Source organism: Geotrypetes seraphini, chromosome 11 (assembly GCF_902459505.1).
Source record: "Geotrypetes seraphini chromosome 11, aGeoSer1.1, whole genome shotgun sequence".
NCBI classification, from domain to species: domain Eukaryota; kingdom Metazoa; phylum Chordata; class Amphibia; order Gymnophiona; family Dermophiidae; genus Geotrypetes; species Geotrypetes seraphini.
The window spans coordinates 132,122,330-132,148,322 of NC_047094.1; the positions used below are offsets into that span (position 1 = coordinate 132,122,330).

At 44.1% G+C, this 25,993-nt stretch overlaps 1 protein-coding gene across 4 annotated transcripts in view; it reads right to left on the reverse strand.

Annotated features, from left to right (window-relative positions):
- The window catches only part of LPIN3 (lipin 3), a 71,367-nt gene extending 49,865 nt beyond the window's left edge, over positions 1–21,502 (reverse strand). The window contains exons 1-4 of one of the 4 annotated variants that reach the window (XM_033914538.1): positions 21,401–21,456; positions 14,068–14,263; positions 6,001–6,201; positions 1,614–1,709 (exon numbers count right to left, since the gene is read on the reverse strand). In XM_033914538.1, coding sequence (XP_033770429.1) covers positions 1,614–1,709; positions 6,001–6,192 — 288 coding nt within the window. In that variant the 5' untranslated portion in view covers positions 6,193–6,201; positions 14,068–14,263; positions 21,401–21,456. Of the gene's footprint in view, positions 1–1,613; positions 1,710–6,000; positions 6,236–14,067; positions 14,264–21,389 lie in introns of all 4 variants that reach the window. The other 3 variants (XM_033914537.1, XM_033914539.1, XM_033914540.1) reach the window with 3 other exon arrangements.
- Between the last annotated feature and the right edge of the window lie 4,491 nt (positions 21,503–25,993).

A 25,993-nucleotide genomic window follows, 5' to 3' on the forward strand; every position in this document is an offset into this window, starting at 1 on the left:
TCCTCTTTTACAAAGGCATGTTAAGTCTCTTAGCGCGCTAAACACTAATGCACCCATTATAGTCTAAGGCAGGGGTGCCAAAGTCCTTCCTCGAGGGCCGCAATCCAGTCGGGTTTTCAGGATTTCCCCAATGAATATGCATGAGATCTATTTGCATGCACTGCTTTCATTGCACATTCATTGGGGAAATCCTGAAAACCCGACTGGATTGCAGCCCTCGAGGAGGGACTTTGACACCCCTGTCTTAGGTGAATAAGGAGTCAAGTGACTAGATCAGGGGTGGGCAACTCCGGTCCTCGAGGGCTGGAATCCAGTCGGGTTTTCAGGATTTCCCCAATGAATATGCATGAGATCTATTAGCGTACAATGAAAGCAGTGCATCCAAATAGATCTCATGCATATTCATTGGGGAAATCCTGAAAACCCGACTGGTTTGCGGCCCTCGAGGAGGGACTTTGACACCCCTGGTCTATGGACACGTTAGCATTTAGCACACGGTAAATTGGTTAGCACGCCTTTGTAAAAGGACCCCTAAGTGACCCTGCGGGTGAGCAGGGTGCCAGAGCTGTATGGCTATAGGATTGTAAGCCCTCCTTTACTATATGGTATTAACACTAGAGAATGACACGGGGACAAATTTGTTCCCTTCCCCACAGGAACTCAATTTCTCCGTCCCCGCGAGTTTTATCCCAGTTCCTGTCCTGGCCCCATTCCTGGAAGCACTGCCTTAAACGCACAAGCCTCAAACACTTATGATTTCAAAGGGTTTGAGGCTTGCGCAGATCAGGACGGAGCTTGCAGGAATGGGGCAGGGGCAGTAAAAGAACTTGCAGGGATGGGAAAATGAGTTCCCACCGGGACAGGGAAAAATTTGTCCCCGTGTCATACTCTAATTAGTACTTTACAGTCTTAAATCACAGGCAGAAGGAAGTTCTCTCAATCAATTTAAGGGCAAGTTAAAATGTTTTTTTTTATTTAAAGATGCCTTTGATTTATAACTCATTGAAATTGATGCCACCCAAACGGAAAATCTGGTAACCCTACCCTCCACCTCTGCCCAATATGGCCACCAGTAGTCAAGGGAGCAGAGTGCCTATCCCTGCCTGAACAGCAAGCTTTGTCCACACACTACCCCAGGGCTACATGTTCTCTGTAACCTATTTGTCTTGGATGTGTGTCTTGACTAGACTGTGAACTTTACAGAGAAGGAACTTTTTCCTGTGTGTCCCTGTGAAGTGTTGTGTCGATCAAGCAGCACTATAGAAACCAGAGGCATTCGTAGTGTCTTTTGGAAACGAATAATGGCACAGTTGGTGTTTTATAGGTTTTTTTTAAACAAATTCTCATTTGAATACTTCTGAATGTGATACAGATGAGAAAAACTCTGGGTAACGTTAGTTTGTGATACTGTTTGCTTATGGAAAAGGGTTTTTGGAATGACAGCTATGGTTTTCAGCAGGACTGGATTTGTTGTTCTCATGCTAAGACGCATGGATGTTGGTGTCCTCTGGAGACCCAGGTGCTCCTACTCATGTGCTCAGGGAAATGTGCAGCCTTGGCTTTCTAGCTGATTAATTACAGTGTCCAGAGATGGAACCATCCACTCAGCTTACTTCTGAGGTTTCAGTTTCTTGGACGAAAAAGGCCTCTCCATTGTCCCCTAGCTTCATGCGTAGATCTACCGGCAGACCGTTGATCTCAATATCAACCTGAAAAGAGGCAATACAACAGAGCAAGAACACAACCTATTTAAATCAATCGAAGGGCACAATGAAAGAATGAACCAAAAAGCTATTTAAATCCTAGAGACAGTCACATCGTACTTGTCAGTGACTACTAGGCTTCAAAATCAAAGTTGAATTGAAACTTTCATGAAATGAAAATGCTGGTTTTATATTATCAATGTTGACAAACCACTCTTCAGGGCTCTGCAACTAATGTGCCTCCATTTTTCATGTTTCACAGCACGCCCCTTCCTCAGATTAACATCATAGAACTGTCTCTCCGGTTAACCATGGGAAACCATTTCCATGTCATTCTTTAAGGAGCAGAGGAAAGAATCAGAGTATGAATGGGCTCAGCCGCTGACCCTCAAGCCTAGCATTGAAGAATGCTGGTGTAGAAGGACTGAGGTTGAGATAGACATTAAATAATGACAGTCTCATTCCACCAATACCTAAGAGCCAACCTCATCAGTGATGTCACAATGGCTTCATTATCCTATACTTGGCTCACATAAGAATCAGAGTATAAATGGGCCCAGCCACTGATCCTCAAGACTTGTATTGACTAAAGATGGTGTGGAACAGTGGTCTCAAACTCAAACTCTTTGCAGGGCCACATTATGGATTTGTAGGTACTTGGAGGGCCTCAGAAAAAATAGTTAATGTCTTGTTAAAGAAATGACAATTTTGCATGAGGTAAAACTCTTTATAGTTTATTAATCTTTCCTTTTGGCCAAGTCTTAATAATATTGTAATTTATAGCTAAAGAGACATATGATCAAGAAACTGTTTTATTTTACTTTTGTGATTATGATAAACATACCAAGGGCCTCAAAACTGTACCTGGAGGGCCGCATGTGGCCCCCGGGCCGCATGTTTGAGACCACTGGTGTAGAAGGACTGAGATTGAGGTAGACACTAAAGAATGATATGGGATGGTTTCCTGTGGTTATCCATGGTGATGGTAACAAATTCTGTCACCATGTCATTCTCTATGATTGACAATTTCCTTTCTGCGCAAATTTCCAAAACTCATGGAAACGGTAGAACAGAAACATTCTTAAAACCCATCAACATTGCTTACAAACGCCAGCATATATGAGGAAGAACAAATGGGCTTTGAATTTATTACCATCTAACAAAAAACTGACAGGAATATATACAATTATTGGCGTTATTAATAAGTGTGAAACGACAAGACAACTGGGGAAGAATTATGAAGGTAAGGGAGCAGGTATCCTCAAATGAATAGCTGCAGAGACTAGACATGAACGCCAATTAGGAGGAGGAAAAATTATGTACCAAATGGTCTCTTCAGAGATTTGGTCATTTCACACGTATTAAGATATTCACATTGATTCAGGATTATCATTATCTTCACATTAAGTTTATTATTGCGGGCAGTCTGTCTGCCACTTTGATTTTGCTCACCTTCGTCCACTGCTTGGAACATACTTGTCCCTCTAAACATCCACAGTTTAAACTTGTGGTTAGATAACGCTGACACTGGAGGTATACACTTAGATTTATCTAAGTTAAGCTTCACTATGCATAGCACTGTACAAGTCTTCAAACCATGTCATATTCATACACGCATTCATTCTATTGGACCCCTGAGGAAGACCTTTTTTGGCCGAAACACAGGCCCTGTTGGGTCCTCTTCATTGGCCTAAGGTACTTCATGGTTTTTAAGATTGTGGATTATCTTCTTGTTCTAATAAAGCCCTACATCAGCAACATCAGACTCCACAGCTTCTTTTGTTGGGGTAGTCGAACTCACCATTAAGAACCAATTTTTAAAAAGCATTTTAATAATGAATTTTGGTTGCGTGCAGATGTCTGCGTGACGCCCAGCAACACCTAAGTTGAGGCACCCTGCGAGGCCTAACTACACCTACCTGAAAAGTAGGTGTAATTAGGGGCAGAGACTAGGCGTGGTTGACTTAGGCATCGCTAGGCATTGGAGGTAGACGCTGGGAAATTTACTGGTGCTTACCTCAGGGATGCCTAGCAAGGCCTCAACCGCACAGAGCGGCACCTGTAAATTAGGCCCTGCTAGGCACTGTTTATAGCAGGGTCTCACAAACTTTGTGAAGTCGTGGCATATTAAACATTTATTTTATTTAAAAGCCAAATTTCAGCGAATAATAATAAACTTTTATTAATATTAACAGGGATTGCCATTCAGCAGATTACAGGAAATTGGAAAGATTATACTAAACTAAATTATACTTTTTGGTGGAATTCAGTATGCCATATTTATAACATGGAAAGGGTGCTTGCTATACAACAAGGTAATTATAATAAGTTTAAAAAGATTTGGGGGCCATTGATTATTTATTCTAATGATCAGACATCTTAAACACCTCAGTATTAGAAAAGATAGAGGGAGGGTGGGAGTATGAATGATAAGAATTGATAATTGTTAATTATTAGTATATGGGAGGGAGGGGTGGGATTCTTTTATATTTATGTATTTTGAAGATTACAAATAAGATTGTCAAGTGATTAATTAATATATTTCTGATGGTTTATTGTACACTTGTTGTAATTTTTGAAAACGAATAAAGATTTATTTAAAAAAAAAAATTAAAAAATGGGAAATTCATGTGTAAAGTTTTGGTCTGTTCACACCTTGCCCCCTGCGTTTGATATACTGGCCTTAAAGCCACAACATAACTTCTAAAATGTCCTCCCATTTTTCTTAACTTTCCCAACACCCTACAAAGGGACCTGAACAGAATCGAGGAGTGGGCGAATAAATGGCAGATGAACTTCAATGTAGGGAAATGCAAGGTCATGCATATAGGGAAAAAGAACCTGATGTTCAGCTACCAAATGGGGGGATTAGTACTAGAGGGAAGTAACCTTGAAAGAGACTTGGGTGTACTAGTGGCCACAACAATGAAGTCAACGGCACAATGCGCAGCAGCCTCGAAGAAGGCAAACAGAATGCTGGGTATTATTAAGAAGGGTATTACAATCAGAACGAAGGAAGTCATCATGCCGCTGTACCGCGCGATGGTACGACCAAATCTGGAGTACTGTGTCCAATATTGGTCGCCGTACCTAAAGAAGAACATGGAGATACTTGAGAGGGTTCAGAGAAGAGCAACAAGAATGATAAAAGGTATGGAAAACCTTTCATATGCAGAGAGGCTAGAAAGGCTGGGGCTCTTCACCCTGGAGAAGCGAAGACTCAGAGGAGACATAATATAGACGTACAAGATCATGAAGGGCATAGAGAAGGTAGAAAGGGACAGATTTTTCAGCCTTTTGGGAACTACAAGAACAAGGGGGCACTCGGAGAAATTGAAAGGGGACAGGTTTAGAACCAATGCTAGGAAATTTTTCTTCACTCAGAGGGTGGTGGACACCTGGAATGCGCTTCCGGAGGATGTGATAGGACAGTTCAACGGACGGCCACCAGGATGATCTCGGGGCTCAAGGGTCTCTCGTATGAAGAGAGACTGAACAAATTACAGCTCTACACTCTTGAGGAACGTAGGGAGAGGGGAGACATGATCGAAACATTTAAGTACCTCACGGAACGTGTCGAAGTGGAAGTTGATATTTTCTTTCTCAAGGGACCCTCGGCCACAAGAGGGCACCTGCTCAAACTCAGGTGCGGAAAATTTCATGGCGACACTAGAAAGTATTTCTTCACAGAGAGAGTGGTTGATCATTGGAACAAGCTTCCAGTGCAGGTGATTGAGGCAGACAGCATGCCAGACTTTAAGAATAAATGGGATCCCCATGTGGGATCCCTACCAGGGTCAAGATAAGGAAATTGGGTCATTAGGGCATAGACAGGGGGTGGGTAAGCAGAGTGGGCAGACTTGATGGGCTGTAGCCCTTTTCTGCCGTCATCTTCTATGTTTCTATGTTTCTATGAGTGCATTAAGGGGATTCAAAGAGGGATTGGACAAGTTCCTGAAAGATACGGGGATTGAAGGATATAGATAGAGGTAGAGATAGAATCATCAAAGGATATAGATAGAAGAAAAAAAATGGGGATTAAAGGGTTTTAGACAAAGGATCACTTACAGGTCATGGACCTGATGGGCCGCCGCGGGAGCGGACTGCTGGGTACGATGGACCCCTGGTCTGACCCTGCAGAGGCCACTTCTTATGTTCTTATCGCCAGCAATTCGCCTTCTAAAATGTGCCCCGCTTCTCCCTTTTGGAAAGTTCTAACCTGGTGCACGACCTCGTTGCTTTCACAAAGATCTCTCCGGCAGCAAATTCTCACCCCCATTCCCAGAGATTCACTTACCACCTTCTCCCTGGAACGCAGCACGCCGAGCTTCCCAAAGCGCACGTGGAAAGGCGAACACTGGTAGGATCCATCTGCTTGCCTCACCACCAGCACGTCGATGCATCCAGTTAGGGTGGCGGGGTTCAGGCCCTTGTACAGCTCCTTCACCGTCACAAACACGCTCTCAGCAAGCTGGCCCACATAGTTCATGGTCTGAGACTGGTGGAAGGAGGCAGAGATTTAGTTCAATCCCCTAGAGCAATGATAGCAGAGAATGTAGTTGGCGTTGCAATAGCTGGAGTGAGCAAGAGCCAAAACCCTGTTGGCTTTTCAAGGTTTCCACAATGAATATGCATGAGATTGTTTTCCGTGTACTGCCTCCACTGTATGCAAATAGATCTCAAGCGTATTCATTGTGGAAATCTCGAAAACCCAACAAGGTTGTGGCCAGAGCTGACAATGGGTCAACGGGACATGAGTCAACACTATTGGATGGGTCATGTGTCTGACCTATGATAAAATTTATCTGTAGCAGTTTGAAATTTTAATTTAATGGTGAAAATAGTTAGTGTTTTCTTCAGATTTCAGCGTACTGTGACGTTAATACAATGAAAACCGTTGCAGAATTAGTTAGCCTAATTATTTATCTCTAGGATGAATGACCAATCAATTAAATTTAATTCCATGCTTATATATTATGACGTCACATGCTATGACATCACATTGTTAGGGTAGTGAAATATCAGGCATAGGGTTACCAGATTTTACGGAAGTAAAATCCGGGCCCGTGGCCACAAATGCTGGGCTTTGGAAAGTCCGTCCGGGAGTCCGGACAGTCCTCTAAAAAGAGGACATGTCTGGGTTTTCACGGACGTCTAGTAACCCTAGGTTTTCAGAAACCGAAAGCAATGGGCTTCTGCCCATTCTTTCTTTTTTTTTTTTTTTGCCCATTTTCAAATTTATTAAGGCAATAGTACTACCTAGCTATTGCAAAACTGGCATTTAGATTAGAAACATAGAAACATAGAAAGATGACGGCAGAAAAGGGCTACAGCCCATCAAGTCTGCCCACTCTACTGACCCACCCCATTAAGTCTGAGTGCTGATGACTTAGTTCCTTAGCTCGACCCTCGTAGGGATCCCACGTGGCTGTCCCATCTATTCTTAAAGTCGAGCACGCTGGTGGCCCTGATCACCTGCACCGGAAGTTTGTTCCAATGATCCACCACCCTTTCTGTGAAGAAGTACTTCCTGGTGTCACCACTAAATTCCCCTCCTCTGAGTTTAAGCGGGTGCCCCCTTGTGACCGAGGGTCCCTTGGGAACGAATATGTCGTTTTCCACCTCGACACGACCTGTGACGTATTTAAATGTCTCAATCATGTCACCCCTTTCCCTGCGCTCCTCTAGAGTATAGAGCTGCAATTTGCCCAGTCTTTCTTTGTATGAGAGACCCTTGAGTCCGGAGACCATCCTAGTGGCCATCCGCTGGACCGACTCAGCTCGAAGCACATCTAAGCAAAAACCATGTTACTTCAGCTCCCTTTTAAGAAACAGATGTTAATTTTTTATTTTTTTTTAAGAAAACATAAAACTAAGCAACTGATTAAAAATCATTAAAACACCTCACTGATTTATCAAAGCCAAACACAGAACTGACTGCTTTTTCAAATGACCCAAAACATTTCAAGGACATTTGAGAGACACTGTGGTCCGAGGACCACGTTTTTCTGATGTAAAAATACATGTTTTAATTGTAACCATTTATTGAAAACAAATAATCAGTACTAAAATCATTTTTATAGTTTTACAAGAGCTGTGTTTCTAAAATGGGGACTAAAAATGATTTATTTTTGGCATTGATCATTTTCATGCTGCTGAATTTTAAACTTATGGTATAGAATTCCTTTTTACGAAGCCAACTATGGCCTTTACAAAGCTACTGTGTTTCTCAGTTTTTAAGATAATGGGCTCCTGTTACTAAGGTGTGCTGAAGATTAGCGCGAGCTAACCCCCGCGCCACGCGGAAAATAAAAAAAGGTTTGGACAATTTCCTGGAGGAAAAGTCCGTAGTCTGATGGGCTGGGGAGGGCTTCAATGGCTGGGAGGGTGTGGATGGGCTGGAGTGAGCTTTGAGTCCAAGTATGGTACTGGGTAGAGCTCTGGATTCTTGCCCAGAAATAGCTAAGAAGAAAAAAATTTAAAATTGAATCAGGTTGGGCAGACTGGATGGACCATTTGGGTCTTTATCTGCCGTCATCTACTATGTTAGCTCCATGGAGGCGTTAGCCGTGTAGCACAGCTTAGTAAAAGGAGCCCTAGGTCATAGAAACATAGAATTTGACGGCAGAAAAGGGCCGACGGCCCAACAAGTCTGCCCAATCATGATCCCTTCTATCCTCGAGAAACTATCCCCTATCATACCTCTGTAGTGACCCCACATGTTTGTCCCCTCATCTTTTGAAGTCGAGCGTGCTACTAGCCTCGACTACGTGACGTGGAACACCATTCCATCTATCAATCACTCTCTCGGTAAAGAAGTATTTCCTGGTGTCCCCATGGAATCTTCCTCCCCTAAGTTTTAGCGGATGACCTCTTGTCACCGTGGGACCCGTAAGAGTGAAGACTTCCTCCTCCTCCTTGATGCGGCCCATTATGTACTTGAAAGTTTCTATCGTGTCCCCCCTTTCTCTGCGCTCCTCGAGCGAGTATAAGCGCAGACTGCTCAGACGATCTTCATATGAAAGATCTTTAAGTCCTGAGACCATCCTTGTGGCCATTCTCCTGAAGAGATGCCATATCCGTTAGCACAAGCCAGCTCTTTCCCCTTCTGCCAGGGGTCTCCAGCCTATGGAGCACGTTCGTTAGCACCAATTGTAACCTCAGAGTCAAAGTTCCTCTGACGGAGCACTTCACATGCATACTTTCTGTAGATTGTTACTATCGCTTGGCCCCTCTGCTACGAAACTGCGGCTAGCGCAGTTTCGTACAAGAGGCCCTTGGTTTATGCGTTAGATCTAATACGTGCTTGTGTTCCTTGTCTGATTGTTCATAGGTCTTACAGCTGATTGAACTAGGCGTAAGTCCAGCACCCAAACTTAGGCCAAACCTGCATGCTATGTTAGTATTCTATAAAGGTCAGGTGCCTTTTATAGAATACATATAGGCTTCATGCAGATATTGAGTATAACATATGGGCAGAGTGGACGGACCATTCAGGTCTTTATCTGCCGTCATTTACTATGTTACTATGTTAGAAACATAGAAACATAGAAATAGACGGCAGATAAGGCCCACGGCCCATCCAGTCTGCCCACCCTAATGGCCCACCCACCCCTAACTACCTCCATGAAGAGATCCCACATGCCAAATAGAAACATAAACATAGAAACATAGAAACATAGAAATAGACGGCAGATAAGGGCCCACGGCCCATCTAGTCTGCCCACCTTAATGTCCCTCCCCTACCTTTGCCCTGTGAATAGATCCCATGTGCCGATCCCATTTGGCCTTAAAATCAGGCACGCTGCTGGCCTCAATGTTCAGCGCCATATACAGAATCTGGCCTTGGGATGTGAATCTGACTTTTCTTGCTCTCAGTATCCTGTTCTCACCATTAAGCTACTCCTAAGTCTGATCAAACCCTGAATGGGGAACGTCTAATCCCTGAGGACTGCATGGGTTTTCAGGATATCCCTAATGACTATGCACTCCCCTCTCACATATAATTAAATGATAAGGCTTATATAGACAATTTGGAGTTTAGAAAATCTGACTATAGTACAGTGATTCAGTGGTCATTTACGGAGGCGAAAGCTGGACACTACAGAAACAAGACAGAAAGAAGATGGACTCATTTGGGCTTTGGTGCTGGAGAAGGATTGTAGGCATGCCGTGGACCGCCAGAAGAACGAACGAATCGATTCTGGAAAAGATCAAACCGGCTATGTCACTCGAAGCCCAAATGATGGAGTTACGACTGTCTTATTTTGGTCATACAGTCAGAAGAGAGAGATCACTGGAGAAGGACCGAAGGAACCAGGCCAAGAGGGTGATCTGCAACCAGATGGCTGGACATGTTGAAACCAACCATGGGGACGACGCTGGAGGACCTTTCCAGACTAGCATGAAACCGTTTTCTTTTTAGATCCGTGATTCATCAAATCGCTAGGACTCATACACAACAAGAGTGACTGAGGAATGTGTAGGTAATTTTAGTTTCACGTGTGAGGGGAATGAATTGAGGTGAAGCTATAAGACATTTATCTCACCATATTGTATGAATGACTATGCATGAGATAAACCTGCATGCAGTAGTATCTCAAGGACCAGGGTTCCTACCCCATGTCATCATAAATGCAGGTCCAGAAAAGCTTCCACTGAATCCGGACTTTGCACAACGACATCACAGAGCTTCACCAAACAACTGAGAGCGACTAGGGTTTAACCCCTCACGCCACGAGCCAGATACTGCAAAAGCTGACTGTGTCATAGGACAGAGGTTCCCAAACCTAACCTCCAACCAATCAGGTTTTCAGGATATCCATAATGGATATTCATGAGATAAATTTGCACGCAGTGGAGGGAATTGTTCTCAGACATCATGCAACAGGCTTTATCGTGTTTGCAGATTTGCCAAAAACCCATAAAAAGGCCCATTTCAAAAACCAATATATACATAACACTCTATATTACAGGGGTCTCAAAGTCCCTCCTCGAGGGCCGCAATCCATTCGGGTTTTCAGGATTTCCCCAATGAATATGCATGAGATCTATGTGCATGCACTGCTTTCAATGCATATTCATTGGGGAAATCCTGAAAACCCGACTGGATTGCGGCCCTCAAGGAAGGACTTTGAGATCCCTGGCCTAGACCAGACATGGGCAACTCTGGTCCTTGAGGGCCGCAATCCAGTCGGGTTTTCAGGATTTCCCCAATGAATATGCATGAGATCTATGTGCATGCACTGCTTTCAATGCATATTCATTGGGGAAATCCTGAAAACCCGACTGGATTGCGGCCCTCAAGGAAGGACTTTGAGATCCCTGGCCTAGACCAGACATGGGCAACTCTGGTCCTTGAGGGCCGCAATCCAGTCGGGTTTTCAGGATTTCCCCAATGAATATGCATGAGATCTATGTGCATGCACTGCTTTCAATGCATATTCATTGGGGAAATCCTGAAAACCCGACTGGATTGCGGCCCTCAAGGAAGGACTTTGAGATCCCTGGCCTAGACCAGACATGGGCAACTCTGGTCCTTGAGGGCCGCAATCCAGTCGGGTTTTCAGGATTTCCCCAATGAATATGCATGAGATCTATGTGCATGCACTGCTTTCAATGCATATTCATTGGGGAAATCCTGAAAACCCGACTGGATTGCGGCCCTCAAGGAAGGACTTTGAGATCCCTGGCCTAGACCAGACTTGGGCAACTCCGGTCCTTGAGGGCCGCAATCCAGTCGGGTTTTCAGGATTTTCCCAATGAATATGCATGAGATCTATGTGCATGCGCTGCTTTCAATGCATATTCATTGGGGAAATCCTGAAAACCCGACTGGATTGCGGCCCTCGAGGAGGGACTTTGAGATCCCTGGCCTAGACCAGACATGGGCAACTCCAGTCCTTGAGGGCCGCAATCCAGTCGGGTTTTCAGGATTTCCCCAATGAATATGCATGAGATCTATGTGCATGCGCTGCTTTCAATGCATATTCATTGGGGAAATCCTGAAAACCCGACTGGATTGCGGCCCTCGAGGAGGGACTTTGAGATCCCTGCTTATAATATGAATAGATTAACTTGGCATGTGAAATTGCAAATCACGCAATTAGTGTCTGCATTGAATTTGCTTATACTGGAGTACAGGAGCTTCTTAATGGTTAAGAACCAGCAAAACCAGGGTTCAAAGCCCACTGCTGTTCCCTGTGATCTCAGGCAAGTCACTTAACCCTCCACTTCATCAGGTACAAAACTAGATGAGTAGGCCTCCAGGGACAGGGAAATACCTTCCCCCTACCACAGTTGGTTCTATGCCAATGAACAGTTCATCAGAAATTATTGAATGCCGTGTCCTCAAGCACGCGTGTCACAGTTACAAGATGAGAAATTGTTTAGTTGTTTGGAGTCGAATGATAGACTAATACAGATAATAGGTAAGAATTTTATTTTGGAAATTTATGCATCCTTTTCTGCTAAGCAGGAACAATCATGCATTCAGCCAAGTCAAAGCCTAAGGACTCTCAAATCCTGGAGTGGCATTAGCAGATGTCTTTTCTGCATGGCGCAGGCAGGGTATGCCCTGAGGCAAAGATTTCAGACAGTGTATCTATGAGAAGTCTCACACTTTAAGAGCTTTACTCACTAGGGGAAAAAATGGACCTAGTTAAGATAAGACTTTTCTTCTCTGGTCTTTCCAGGTAATTCTGCAATATTACAATTTCAGCTGGAGACTGGTTAGAAGTATAACAGTTATAAAAACATTAGAACAGCCTTACTGGGTGAAACCAATGGTCCATCAAGCCCGATAGCCCGTTCTCATGGTGGCCAATCCAGGTCCCTAGTACTTGGCCAAAACCCAAAGAGTAGCAACATTCCAGAATCCCAAAGAGTAACAAAAGATTCTAGATCCCCAAAGAGTAACAAAAGATTCTAGAACCCCCTAATAGTAGCAACATTCCATGCAGAATCCCAAAGAGTAAAAAGATTCCGGAACCCCAAAGAGTAGCAACATTCCAGAATCCCAAAGAGTAACAAAAGATTCTAGAACCCCAAAGCGTATCAAGATTCCGTGCAGAATATCAAAGAACGGCAAGATTCTGGAACCCCCAATAGTAGCAACATTCCATGCAGAATTCCAAAGAGTAAAAAGATTCCGGAACCCCAAAGAGTAGCAACATTCCAGAATCCCAAAGAGTAACAAAAGATTCTAGAACCACAAAGAGTATCAAGATTTCGTGCAGAATATCAAAGAACGGCAAGATTCTGGAACCCCCAATAGTAGCAACATTCCATGCAGAATTCCAAAGAGTAAAAAGATTCCAGAACCCCAAAGAGTAGCAACATTCCAGAATCCCAAAGAGTAACAAAAGATTCTAGAACCCCAAAGCGTATCAAGATTCCGTGCAGAATATCAAAGAACGGCAAGATTCTGGAACCCCCAATAGTAGCAACATTCCATGCAGAATTCCAAAGAGTAAAAAGATTCCGGAACCCCAAAGAGTAACAACATTCCAGAATCCCAAAGAGTAACAAAAGATTCTAGAACCACAAAGAGTATCAAGATTCCGTGCAGAATATCAAAGAACGGCAAGATTCTGGAACCCCCAATAGTAGCAACATTCCATGCAAATTTCCAAAGAGTAAAAAGATTCCGGAACCCCAAAGAGTAGCAACATTCCGTGCTACCGATCCAGGGCAAGCATTGGCTCTCCCCATGTCTCTCTCAATAACAGACGTTGGAGTTTTCCTCCAGGAAATTATCCAAACCTTTCTTAAAACCCATATGTTTAACAGCAGGTTCCTTACCCAAATGGATGGGGATGGGTGGAAGTCTTTGGAAGCTCCTTGGCCCCCCTGACTCGTGGGAAAGGACCAGCTCCTCCTGTACACCAAAGGAGTTTCATCCTTCTTGTCCTGCAAGCATTCTTCAAATGTCCCCTGCCCAGATCTCTGCACTCCTGAGCCCCTAACCACCAACTCCATATTCTCCCTGAGTCCTCCAGGACACAGTTATCCCATAACAAGTTTCTCTCCCTTTTTTGTCCTTCACACGGGAATGTTTTTATTAAAAGATTTGCTGGGTTGCAATCAGAAGCATCTGTGCGCCTATCGGCAGCCTGTCTTCAATGGGGCTCAGAGGACAGAGCCCAGGTTCCCACTTGCTGAGTTGGTGCTTTCTTTTTTTTCTAAGAGAATTGCAAGAAATATATATATATATATTCCTTTTTTTTTTTTTTTTTTAACCAGACTCTCTGTTGGAACAGTTATTCCTCACCCTAACCCTCTACATACACCAACTGATCACATGATTCATCAGCTATCATATTTCCATCGCAGACATGTGGTCATGTGCGTGCATACCACTGACCTTAAGCACAGCTGGGCTCCCACCAGCAGGGTTCCTTGCTGTAATCCTCTGCGACAGCCAGTCCCAGATCCAGCATTCACGCAGCCAAAGGAGGGCGGATTTCTAGGTCCCTTTAAGGGAGAGGATCTTGTTGGAACTTTGATTATTTGTAGTGAAAATTGTACACGGGTTAGACCTGGAATATCTTTGTACTCATCTATAGGAAAGAAATATATCTGCAAATACTGCCACAAAAACAGTTAAAATTGCAGGATAAATATAAGAAGTCTGCATTAGATAACGATCCAAGTTTGTGGAATTCTGTGTCATCAGCTATTAGAATCCTAACGTTTCATGGGGATTTTAGACAAGTATTAAGAATTTGGTTTTCCGTGAAATTCCTGTAGCTTATGAGATCAATGCTCAGCTCAAGTATTTTAGGATTTGGCTTTGGTTTATAGGGGGGGGGGGGGTTAGTAGTAGCTCAAGGAAAATTACATTGAGGGGCACTAGGAGACTTCCCTCCATGGGTGATTGACTGGTACAGATGTTTTGTTATATTCAATTTTTATTAAAAACTAGTCTTTAAGCCCGTTACATTAACGGGTACTAGAATAGATGTATCTGTCTGTCTCTCTGTCTCCTTAGCCGCTGTCTGTCTTTCTTTCTTTCTTTCTGTCTCTCTCTCCTTAGCCGCTGTCTGTCTGTCTTTCTTTCTTTCTTTCTTTCTGTCTCTCTCTCCTTGACCGCTGTCTGTCTGTCTGTCTCTCTGGCCCTCTGTCTGTTTGTCATTCTTTCTGTCTGTGTCTCTCCCTGGCCCCCTTGTCTGTCTGTCTGTCTTTCTTTCTGTCTGTCTCTCTATCTCTCTCCCTGGCCCCCTGCCTATCTCTCTCTGGCCCCCCCCGAGCAAACCAAGATTGCTACCTGCCCTCCAGCACAACCCTCCCCCCAAAGCAGCCCCTTTTCCCTCTCCCCCTCCACTTTTTTCTGTCTGTCTCTCTTTCTCTCTCCCTGGCCCCCTGCCTATCTCTCTCTGGTCCCCCGAGCAAACAAAGATTACTGCCTGCCCCCCAGCACACCCCTCCCCCCAAAGCAGCCCCTTTTCCCTCTCCCCCTCTACTTCTTTCTGTCTGTCTCTCTTTCTCTCTCCCTGGCCCCTTGCCTATCTCTCTCTGCCCCCCCCCCCCCCGAGCAAGCCAAGATTGCTGTCTGCCCCCCAGCACACCTCTCCCCCCAAAGCAGCCCCTTTTCCCTCTTCCCCTCCACTTCCCTGTGCAGCAGTAGCAGCCGGATGCCTCGTAGCACCTCAAAGGACACCCTCCTGCCATTGCTCTCACTGCCGCACGTGCTGCAAGCCGCTACATGCTGCAAATCGAACACGGCCACAGAGTCACAAGGATCACAACGTTATAAGTGCGCATGCACACTTAGGGTTTTATTATAGAGGATTTCTATACCGTTTTAAACCAAAACGGTTTACAGAACTGTTACATACATAAAATTTTAAAATAAATGAAGACAAATTTTAAAACAAATTAGCAAATAAAACAGAAGGATTCAATTCTTTCAGAAAATTAGCAAGCAAAGAAGGTCACATTGTGTTTTAAGTAACTTTCTAAATGCCTCCCCTCCCCCCCCCCCCCCCCCCCACTCACTGCATTTTTGAATTTGCCCTACAAGAGAATTCCACAATTTTGCTCCTGCACATGAGAAGCTCATTGCATTGGTTTCTACATATTTTGGGCTGACATTTGACTTCAACAGCGCAGAGTTTTCAGAACGCAGTGATCTTACTGGTTGATAACTAGACATTCTTTAAAAATTTAGGGATCGTACTGTATAGAAATTGATGACAACTCATAACTGCTTTATATTGAATTCTAAAAGCAGCTGGCATTATTGCGACTGTGTTGATTTAATACGAGTGGTTTATTCTCTTTTTAACATCTGTTTTCTGCTCCTGCACGTTGGTTTCTAGTAAAGCAGAACAGAAATACTGAACTGAAATTCAATTATGGGAAATAAAAGTAGAAGTTTTGTAAAACGAGAATAAATAAATATTGGTAGAAGGGTCTTAAAGTTCAAACATCCTTATCCTCGGCTGGGAAAAGCAAACAATGGAGAGAATAGAACACTAATGCCCTCTAGAGGCCACTGGGACTTACTGCACCACTATACAAAGGCTTTCTGATACAGGAAACTTTACTGGCATAACAAATTATACTTGTTTGCCCAACATAGTAGATGACGGCAGATAAAGACCCGAATGGTCCATCCAGTCACCCAACCTCACCCAGCTGTAAGGTAGAAGCAAACAATCTACCCAACATTCCCACCAACTCAAATACAGATTTTGTATTCTGGTGAGATTGGATTTTAGGTTGTGTTGCTCTTCTTCCCTATGTACCGTAGTTGTTATGGGGTGTTGAATGCTTGTTTGGTGGTTAGGGTTTCTGTCTGATGGAGCTCTCCTGTTAGGGTGATGTGTTTTGTTTGTAATTGTTTGAAGAAATATGATCACATCACGGAGGCCTACATCGACTCACACTGGCTTCCAATCCAAGAAAGAATACAATTCAAATTTTACTGTATACTATTTAAAACTATTAACGGGAAAAGCCCAACCTACTTAAACAAACGCTTTATCCAAACTACCTCTACCAGGCATAGAAAAACACCCCCCCCTTTCACTCACCCCACAATCAAGGAAGTAAAACAGAAAAAAACTTTACGACGGCCTACTAGCTACTCAAGCAGCAAGACTAAATAATCAAGTCTCCATCCTACTGACATCAACTCCTGACTACAAGAGGTTCAGAAAGGATATAAAAACTATACTCTTCAAGAAATTCCTGAGTAAAGCCTAATACCATGATCACCTCACCTATCCCTGATCCTACCTTTCCCTCTCTCAGAAACTACCTCTGATCTAACTTTGTAACCCTTCCCTCCACAACTCTTATTGTAATCCGCTTTGAATCGAAAGGTAATGGCGGAATAGAAATCTATAATGTAATGTAATGTAAGAACTAGAGATACATATGCATTAGCATGCCTTAAAACATGAAGCAGTAAATTCAGTCCCTGGCACCCAAGAATGTGACAACGCCGGGACGCTAAGCAGAGTGCGAATGTGGGAATCCGTATATACCATCACATCCTGAGGCAGCCGATACTGGCGAAACGTTGGCCACCGTCGATGTGTGGTGGATTTCCTAATTGGATAAGTATTCAAGTTTTACTTTTCCAGCTTTCTTGTTTTCACGACCTTTGTTCTCTGCATTGCACAAGGCTCTTTTGGGGTGAAGTCCAGTTGAGCAGGGTTGTTGTTTTTTAATGCTGATGAGGTACACCCGCCTGTAAGGTGCTTCCACACTTTTATTGGTCGGTGTGGCAGGGGTTCTGAGGCTGGACAGTTTATTCATTTCAAAGGCCATGCAGTGTCAGAGACCTGAGCCTTATTCATGTATCCACAAAGTCACCTCTGCACAAGAAGAAGCCAAATTCAAGAAAGAGAGCAGAGCCTGCCTGTTTTGAGCCATATATTGATGTGACAGTTTTAGACTATTTGTAGATACAGTAAAACCTTGGATTGAAAGTAACTTGGTTTGCAAGTGTTTTGCAATACAAGCAAAACATTTCATTAAATTTTAACTTGATAAACAAGCAATGTCTTGCAATACAAGTACATACATTATAATACACACATCACAACTGAGCCAATGGCTCTTCTCTCTCTGACACTGCGGGAGTGTAGTGACTGTTCTAAACGAGCGAGGTCTTGCAATACGAGTACATACAGTATACACGTGTCACATCAACACAGCTGAGCCGATGGCTCTTCTCTCTCTGACTGCAAGTGCAGTGACTGTTCGAAACGAGCGAGGTCCTGCAATACGAGTACATACAGTATACGCGCGTCACATCATCACAACTAAGCCGATGGTTCTTCTCTCTCTGACGCTGCGGAAGTGTAGTGACTGTTCTAAACGAGCGAGGTCTTGCGATATGAGTACATACCGTATACACGCATCACATCATCATAACTGAGCCGATGGTTCTTCTCTCTCTGACACTGCGGGAGTGTAGTGGCTGTTCGAAATGAGCGAGGTCTTGCAATACGAGTACATACAGTATACACGTATCATATCATCCAGTGGCGTACCAAGGGGGGAGGTCCGCCCCGGGTGCAGCCTTAGAGGGGGTGCACAGCCGGCCAGGTTGGGAAAATTCCTGGGCTGCAACAGCGACGGCACTCAGCAGCTGAGTGCCGTCGCAGAGGTGGGGGGCGCTGATGCCGCTGAGTGCCTTCGCCGGGACGGACCACCCCCCCCCTTGGTACGCCACTGACATCATCACAACTGAGCTGATGGTTCTTCTCTCTCCGATGCTGCAGGAGTATAGTGACTGTTCAAAACGATCGAGGTCTTGCAATACGAGTACATACAGTATACGCGCGTCACATCATCACAACTGAGCCGATGGCTCTTCTCTCTCTGGCGCTGCGGGAGTGTAGTGACTGTTCTAAATGAGTGACGTCTTGCAATACAAGTACTTAAAGTATTTTGTATTAAAGTTTGTGGGTTGTGGAGTTTCCATTGTTTCTTATGGGTAAATTTGTTTTGATATATGAGTGTTTTGGATTACAAGCATGGTTTCGGAACAAATTATGCTCGCAAACCAAGGTTTTATGGTATATTTTATTTGCTGCTAATAAAGAAGGGTCTGAAGACCAGGCCCGCTGCTCGTTTTCATGGATTTGTCTTATTCGTGTATAACATTTGTTTGAATGTATACAGAGATAGCATTCTAGCTCGTTTGTTTCCTGGGGAGTGTGTGACTACAGGTTAAGGGAGTTGTATATTTTGATTTAGAGTGACCCTTATGAACTTTGGTTGGGTTGACTAAAACAGAAGGAAAAACATGGAACAACTTTCTTATCTCAACTCTTTTGAGCCACCAGCCATTCAAGCTATCTGGTCCTCTGTGACCTAGAATGGTAGATAATCTTATACCTCGTTCAAATTCATTATCTGATACTCAGGCCCTTACTTCCATTTCTTGTGGCCCTCTGAATTGTAGGTCTCCAAGAAATAAAACTTCTCTTATACAAGAGATTTGACTTTCTTCTCATTCCAAAATTCACATCTTACGGAGATGAGGCTACGACCAGGTGAGAAATTTCTCCTCCTTCAGTTTTTGCCTTGTGAATATTCTATTTGCTACTTGTCCCGTCCGACCAAACATGGTAGAGAACTTACAATCATTTATTCCTCCAAATTGCTAATTAAAGAACTCTCTTCTTTCCACTTTTCCTTATTCCAAATTACTTGTAATGGAAATAGGCACACAGCCACCTATCCGTCTGATATTTTCAATTGCCCACCTTGTATAATGGAATTAAATTTGATCTACCAAATGATTGATGATGGTAACACAGAACAAAAAGAAAACAGATCTTCTACCTTCCAAAATTCTTAGTTCAATACAGTCTTGTTAGAATGTTTATTTGTTTATTTTTCCTCTATCTCTACTTTTCACTTCTTTATTACTCTCTAGGTACTTTAGTTAGATTGTGAGCCTTCGGGACAGTAAGGGAATTTCTAAGTACCTTTCTTTCTTATAATTTTAATGTATATTTTCTGTAAACCACTTAGAACTTAACGGATGTAGCGGTATATAAGAAATAAATTACATTACATTACATTACATGTACACTTTATTCAGTTAATAACAAATGTTGCATAGTAACAATCCACTTTTGCCTTAGAGCAGGGGTGTCAAAGTCCCTCCTCGAGGGCCGCAATCCAGTCGGGTTTTCAGGATTTCCCTAATGAACATGCATGAGATCTATTAGCATACAATGAAAGCAGTGCATGCAAATAGATCTCATGCATATTCATTGGGGAAATCCTGAAAACCCGACTGGATTGCGGCCCTCGAGGAGGGACTCTGACATCCCTGCCTTAGAGAAACGGGGACCCAACATGGGCCGTGTTTCGATTAAGAAATCTTCCTCAGGGGTCCCAACTTTTCTTTTTTGGGAACAGAAAAGTGGATGGCAAAAATATACCTAGCTAGTGCCTATAGGGTTACCAGCCATCTGCATTTACCCAGACAAGTCCGTTTTTTAGAGGGCATGTCTGGGTGTCCGGTCGGGTTTTGAAAAGCAAATTACATACTCCTAGATTTTATATATGACACTCAGAATTGCATTTACAAATTAATTGAGGAATGAGAGAATTAGCATCAAAATTAGGTGCTCACAACCAATGATTGATAATTGGCACGCATTAAAATTTGCGTACGCCTCTGGCTGCACGCTTTTCTATAAGGCATAGCGCCTAAGTCTACTAGTGTGTCATTCAAAAGGAAGCGTGGCCATGCGTGTGTCAGGGGCACTCCAAAAAGGTGTGTGCGGAATTACAGAACACAGCTCCAGCGCACCTAACTCAGGTGCCGGCATATACAGCAGGTTTCAGCGGGAATCAGCGCTATGCACGGTTCTAAAAAGGGCACGCCCTGTTTATAGAATTGCACCGAGCACCAGGTTTTTTTCGGCCTGAATTTGGAACACCATTTTCTGAATCCAGCATGTTAACGTCTTTGATAGTCAGCAAGAGGAGTTTAAACTGTATTCGGAAATTAGGTTGTAAGCTCTTCAGAGCAGGGTCCATCTATTACATGTCAAATGTACAATGCCGGGAAAGCCTTTCAGCACTACAGAAATGATTAATAGTAGTAGTTATAAAAATGCCCTTTTTGAGCATCTGAACAGCATGCACCTGAAAAATGATCATTAAAATCTTAGCTGGCATCGCAGATTTTCAGGTGATTGCGCCCTCAACAGTAATCAGGCTAGCTCCGGTGTGGCTACTAGCATGCAGTCTGCAGCGTGAATTGAGAGCTGGGCTGCTGTGAGATACTGGGTTTGTGAAGACAGATACGGCTGAAGTTTCACTTGAAAAATACAGGGATTATCTGAGCCAGCTCTCGCTGGTAACTGGTATCAGCCTCCTCTGCTACAGGGGAAGGCGGAGGGAGGGAAGGAAGGCACCTGAGCGGAGGTGCCCTGGTTACTGAGCTCTAAACCACCAGAGACTAGGATGCACAGCTAAGCAATGGTAGGAAGAGAAAGCAAACGGAAAATCAGAAAAAGAAATCACTTATACAGAGACCTGTCCACCACAAGGACTCAGTACCACCTCTTGGAGCCAGATTTATTCTCCTCCTCTAGGGAGCACCTGCCAAATAGCTTACATTCCTATAACTCTTATCACTTGAGATGGTGGCCAGCTCTGCAGAGGGGAAGTCAGGATTCAGAATGCATCTTTCTTTCCTACCTCTCGCTTACCTGGGAAGGCCTCGCTGCTCCTGGTTTTTAAATCAAGCCCCAGTTGAGGGATCTGACCTGCACCACTCCCCGAAACATTTTCTTCCCTTCTCTGACTCCACCTCCTTACCTGGAGGCTTCCTGAAGCAGCTTCACCTGGGAAGGAGGGTGGGGTGGGACAGAGCCCAGGCATGACACCAGCAGGAGGACTGTGCCATCTCTCCTCGTACCTGCGGGCTCATGCTGGGCCATCCTGAATTGTATACACACGGTCTACAATCTTAGGGCTAGTCTGAGACTATTTAAAAATAGGCCACTGAACAGCAGTGGCTCCCTGGCCTTGGCAGTGAAGGGTTAAGTAGCTCCTTTGCACCTTCCACAAACTCCGTACCTCATGGAAAGCTAGTCCAGGCCTGGTTTTCAACTTTTCATATATAGGAATACAAGGTAAACAAAAGGAAATCAAGTGAAAGCAAAGGGACATAGGGAGCCTCAAAGATCAGAAGAGGTTAAACAAGTAATTAATTAAAATCAATTGCCCTTAGATTCCCAATTCGCAGAGCACAATCAGCAATAAAGCAAATGTATCATTCTTATTTTAACAATCAACACTTGTTATAATAGATTCGGTGAAAAATCAGTTCTTGGAGAAACTTTTTAATAAATCTTGAAAGTCTCCGCCAGGGTTTATCCCACAACAGTACAAGTGTATATCTTTTTTAATACCTAAAGTGCAATGAAAGTGGGAAACTTTTAATATTAAATATTGGTTAGAACTACAGCCTCAGCACCCTGAGGTTGTGGGTCCAAATCCCATGCTGCTCCTTGTGACCCTGGGCAAGTCACTTAATCCCCCCATTGACCCAGGTACGATAGATAGATTGTGAGCCCACCAGGACAGGGAAAAATGCTTCATTACCTGAGCAAAATTCATGTAAACCAGTCTGAGCTCCCCTGGGAGAACGGTAAAGAAAACGGAATAAATAAATAGCCTCTGACCAGAGCTGCTATTGTGACATCATAATGCCACATTCCACCAATAAGAGCCAACCTCATCAGTGATGTCACAATGGCTTGATTGTCCTGGACTTGGCTCACTTTGACTACATCCCGATTTCTACAGTGGTTAAAGCTACAGCCTCAGCACCCTGAGGTTGTGGGTTCAAACCAATGCTGCTCCTTGTGACCCTGGGCAAGTCACTTAATCCCCCCATTGACCCAGGTACATTGTGAGCCCACTGGGACAGACAGGGAAAAATGCTTCAGTACCTGAGCAAAATTCATGTAAATCAGTCTGAGCTCCCCTGGGAAAACGGTAAAGAAAACGGAATAAATAAATAGGCTCTGACCAGAGCTGCTATTGTGACATCATAATGCCTCATTCCACCAATAAGAGCTAACTTCAGTGATGTCACAATGGCTTGATTGTCCTGGACTTGGCTCACTTTGACTACATCCCGATTTCTACAGTGGTTAAAGCTACAGCCTCAGCACCCTGAGGTTGTGGGTTCAAACCAATGCTGCTCCTTGTGACCCTGGGCAAGTCACTTAATCCCCCCATTGACCCAGGTACATTGTGAGCCCACTGGGACAGACAGGGAAAAATGCTTCAGTACCTGAGCAAAATTCATGTAAATCAGTCTGAGCTCCCCTGGGAAAACGGTAAAGAAAACGGAATAAATAAATAGGCTCTGACCAGAGCTGCTATTGTGACATCATAATGCCTCATTCCACCAATAAGAGCCAACTTCAGTGATGTCACAATGGCTTGATTGTCCTGGACTTGGCTCACTTTGACTACATCCCGATTTCTACAGTGGTTAAAGCTACAGCCTCAGCACCCTGAGGTTGTGGGTTCAAACCAATGCTGCTCCTTGTGACCCTGGGCAAGTCACTTAATCCCCCCATTGACCCAGGTACATTAGATAGATTGTGAGCCCACCGGGACAGACAGGGAAAAATGCTTGAGTAGCTGAATGTAAACCACTTAGGCTGTACGTGGTACATAAATAAACACTAAAATATCAGCTGGTTCAACACAGCTTTCCCTGTCCCTATATAACCTGTATAGCCTGCTTATTTAATTTGTACAAACTGCATGTACAGCATGTTATGGATTGTTACAAACCACACCTATGGCCTGTTAAAACATGCACAGACTGCATCTATAGCCTGTTACCGCATGTAAAACCACATGTATAGCCAATATATATAGCCAGTCACCGCATGTACAATCTGTTACCGCATGTTTAGCCTGTACTGCCCATCACTGTTTACCGCATGTATAGCCTGCTACCGCATATACAGACTAGCTACCACCGTTCCCCAGCTAAGCACCACCTCTGTTCCTATCTTACTAATTAACAATTGCTAAGCTCCACCTCAGTCTGTATCTCACTATTAGCAATTGTTAAGTTCCACCTCGCTAGAAACAACTTGGTGCTTATTCTCCTTCAGTTCTTAGTCCTTCTCCTGTTTCACTCAGTCCTTACCTATACTCAACTCTCCTCCCTCCTGCCTGGCAAGCTCTGCCCTAACCCCTCTCATTAGTTCTCCTTGATCCCACCATGAAGCCACCTTCTTGGCTCCTCCTTCTTCTTCTCTGCTCTTTCACCAACACTTCCCACTGCCAAAAACCTCTCCCCCCCAACCTTCCCGACTCCACAAACTCCAACAACGTCTGCCCTGGTCTCAGAATCCCCGTACTAGTACGCACTAGAACCCACCCTTTCAAAAAACACCGAGGAGTCAATCACACCTCTTTAAAGCCTGTTCCTCCAGCCAACCTACCCAACCTTACTTCCGACTCTCTCACCCCAGTCCCAACACTCTACTGTAACGCCAGATCAGTCCGCAATAAAACCCAAATACTAAAAGACCTACTCGGAGACTTCGATCCAGGTTTCTTGTGCATCACAGAATCATGGATCGAAAAAGATGATTTATTCACACAAAATGAACTCTGTCCCCCTGGCTATTATGGCCTCTTCTCACCTAGAATCAATCGGAAAGGAGGAGGCCTGGCTCTGCTTTACAAATCATTCTTCGTTGTCCAGCTCCTTGAAAAGGGCAGCCATACCTCTTTAGAATTCATGTTAGCTTCAGTCAACGATGAACTTCATCCCTACCCATTAGGTATCCTGTTACTTTACCGCCCACCAACCCCCTGGAACAAATCCTCTGAACTCGTTCTCGAGACCATAACAAGGGCCTTCCTAAAATTCCAGAGACTACTGATCATTGGAGATAATAATCTCCATCTAGACAATAACATCAGCAAGGATGCAATCGAATTCAAAGACTTCCTCACCTCCCTAGGCTTCACCGCTCCTTCGCCCACCCCTACCCACAATAAGGGGCATACACTAGACATCATCAGCTTCCTTGACCTGACCAAGCACAAAACTTCTGCCGAAGAGGCCCGTTGGGAACATCTAGGCTCTTTCTGCCTTCCCATTTTCATGTCTCATCTTGGTACTCCACCCCGACCCACAAACTCTATCACCTACCGCAAAAAAATCATGAGTGAACTGTTCTGGACCCAATTTCTCAACCAACTCCCCCCTTTTCCTAAACATGCCGACCCATATGCCAACTGGCATAATTGGGTAACCCTTTCCGGGACTACCTACCGTGCTCTTGCCCCTTTGTCTACTAAACCTATCTCCCACTCCTGCAAGGCTCCCTGGTATCTTCCATACCACAGGGAATTAAAGCAGAAATGTCGAGCCCTGGAACGTAAATGGGAAAAATCGAAATCCCCTTCAGACAGACAATCCTGGAGAGACAACATCAAGTTCTATAACACAGTACTAAAAAAAGCATGGAAGAATTTCTATGGAGATAAAATCACCAGATCAAAAAACCAAAATAGTACACTGTTCAACATCTGGCGCAACCTAACCTCAAAAAATGACTCCACCTTTCCCCTTTCCCCCCCATCCGCAAACGACCTAGCTAAATTTTTCAATGAAAAGATTACTACCTTACGAAATTCTTTACCCCCAGCAGTCTCTCACAATTCTCTGCCTCCCAACGACTCCAACCCTATCCCTGCTGATAGATCCTGGACTGCCTTTGAACTTGTATCCGAATCCCAGATCTCTAAACTCTGTCTCAAATTGAAATCCTGCAATTGCATCCTGGATCCTTTCCCTTCCTACCTTTACGAAAACATTCCTGCGCAGGCCATCTCCTCCCTTACCAGGCTTATAAATTCTGCTTTACTATCGGGCCTGTTCTCCACAGAAATGGGACACATTGCCTTGTCCCCTCTTCTGAAAAAAGCCGATCTCGACCCTTCCTTACCATCTAACTACCGCCCCATAGCAAATATCCCTCTCCTAACTAAACTGCTAGAGGCCATAGTCGCCACCCGGCTCTCTTCTTACCTAGAGAGATTCTCCATCCTCCATCCCTACTAATATGGCTTCAGACCCAGCTTCAGCACCGAATACCTCCTAGTTTCCTTAATTTCTAAGGTGCAACAACTACATTCTCGTAATAAATTCGCTGTCCTATTACAATTCGATCTCTCTGCAGCTTTTGATGTTGTCCACCACGACATACTACTTTATCAACTTTCCGAGATAGGAATTGAATCCACCGTCCTAA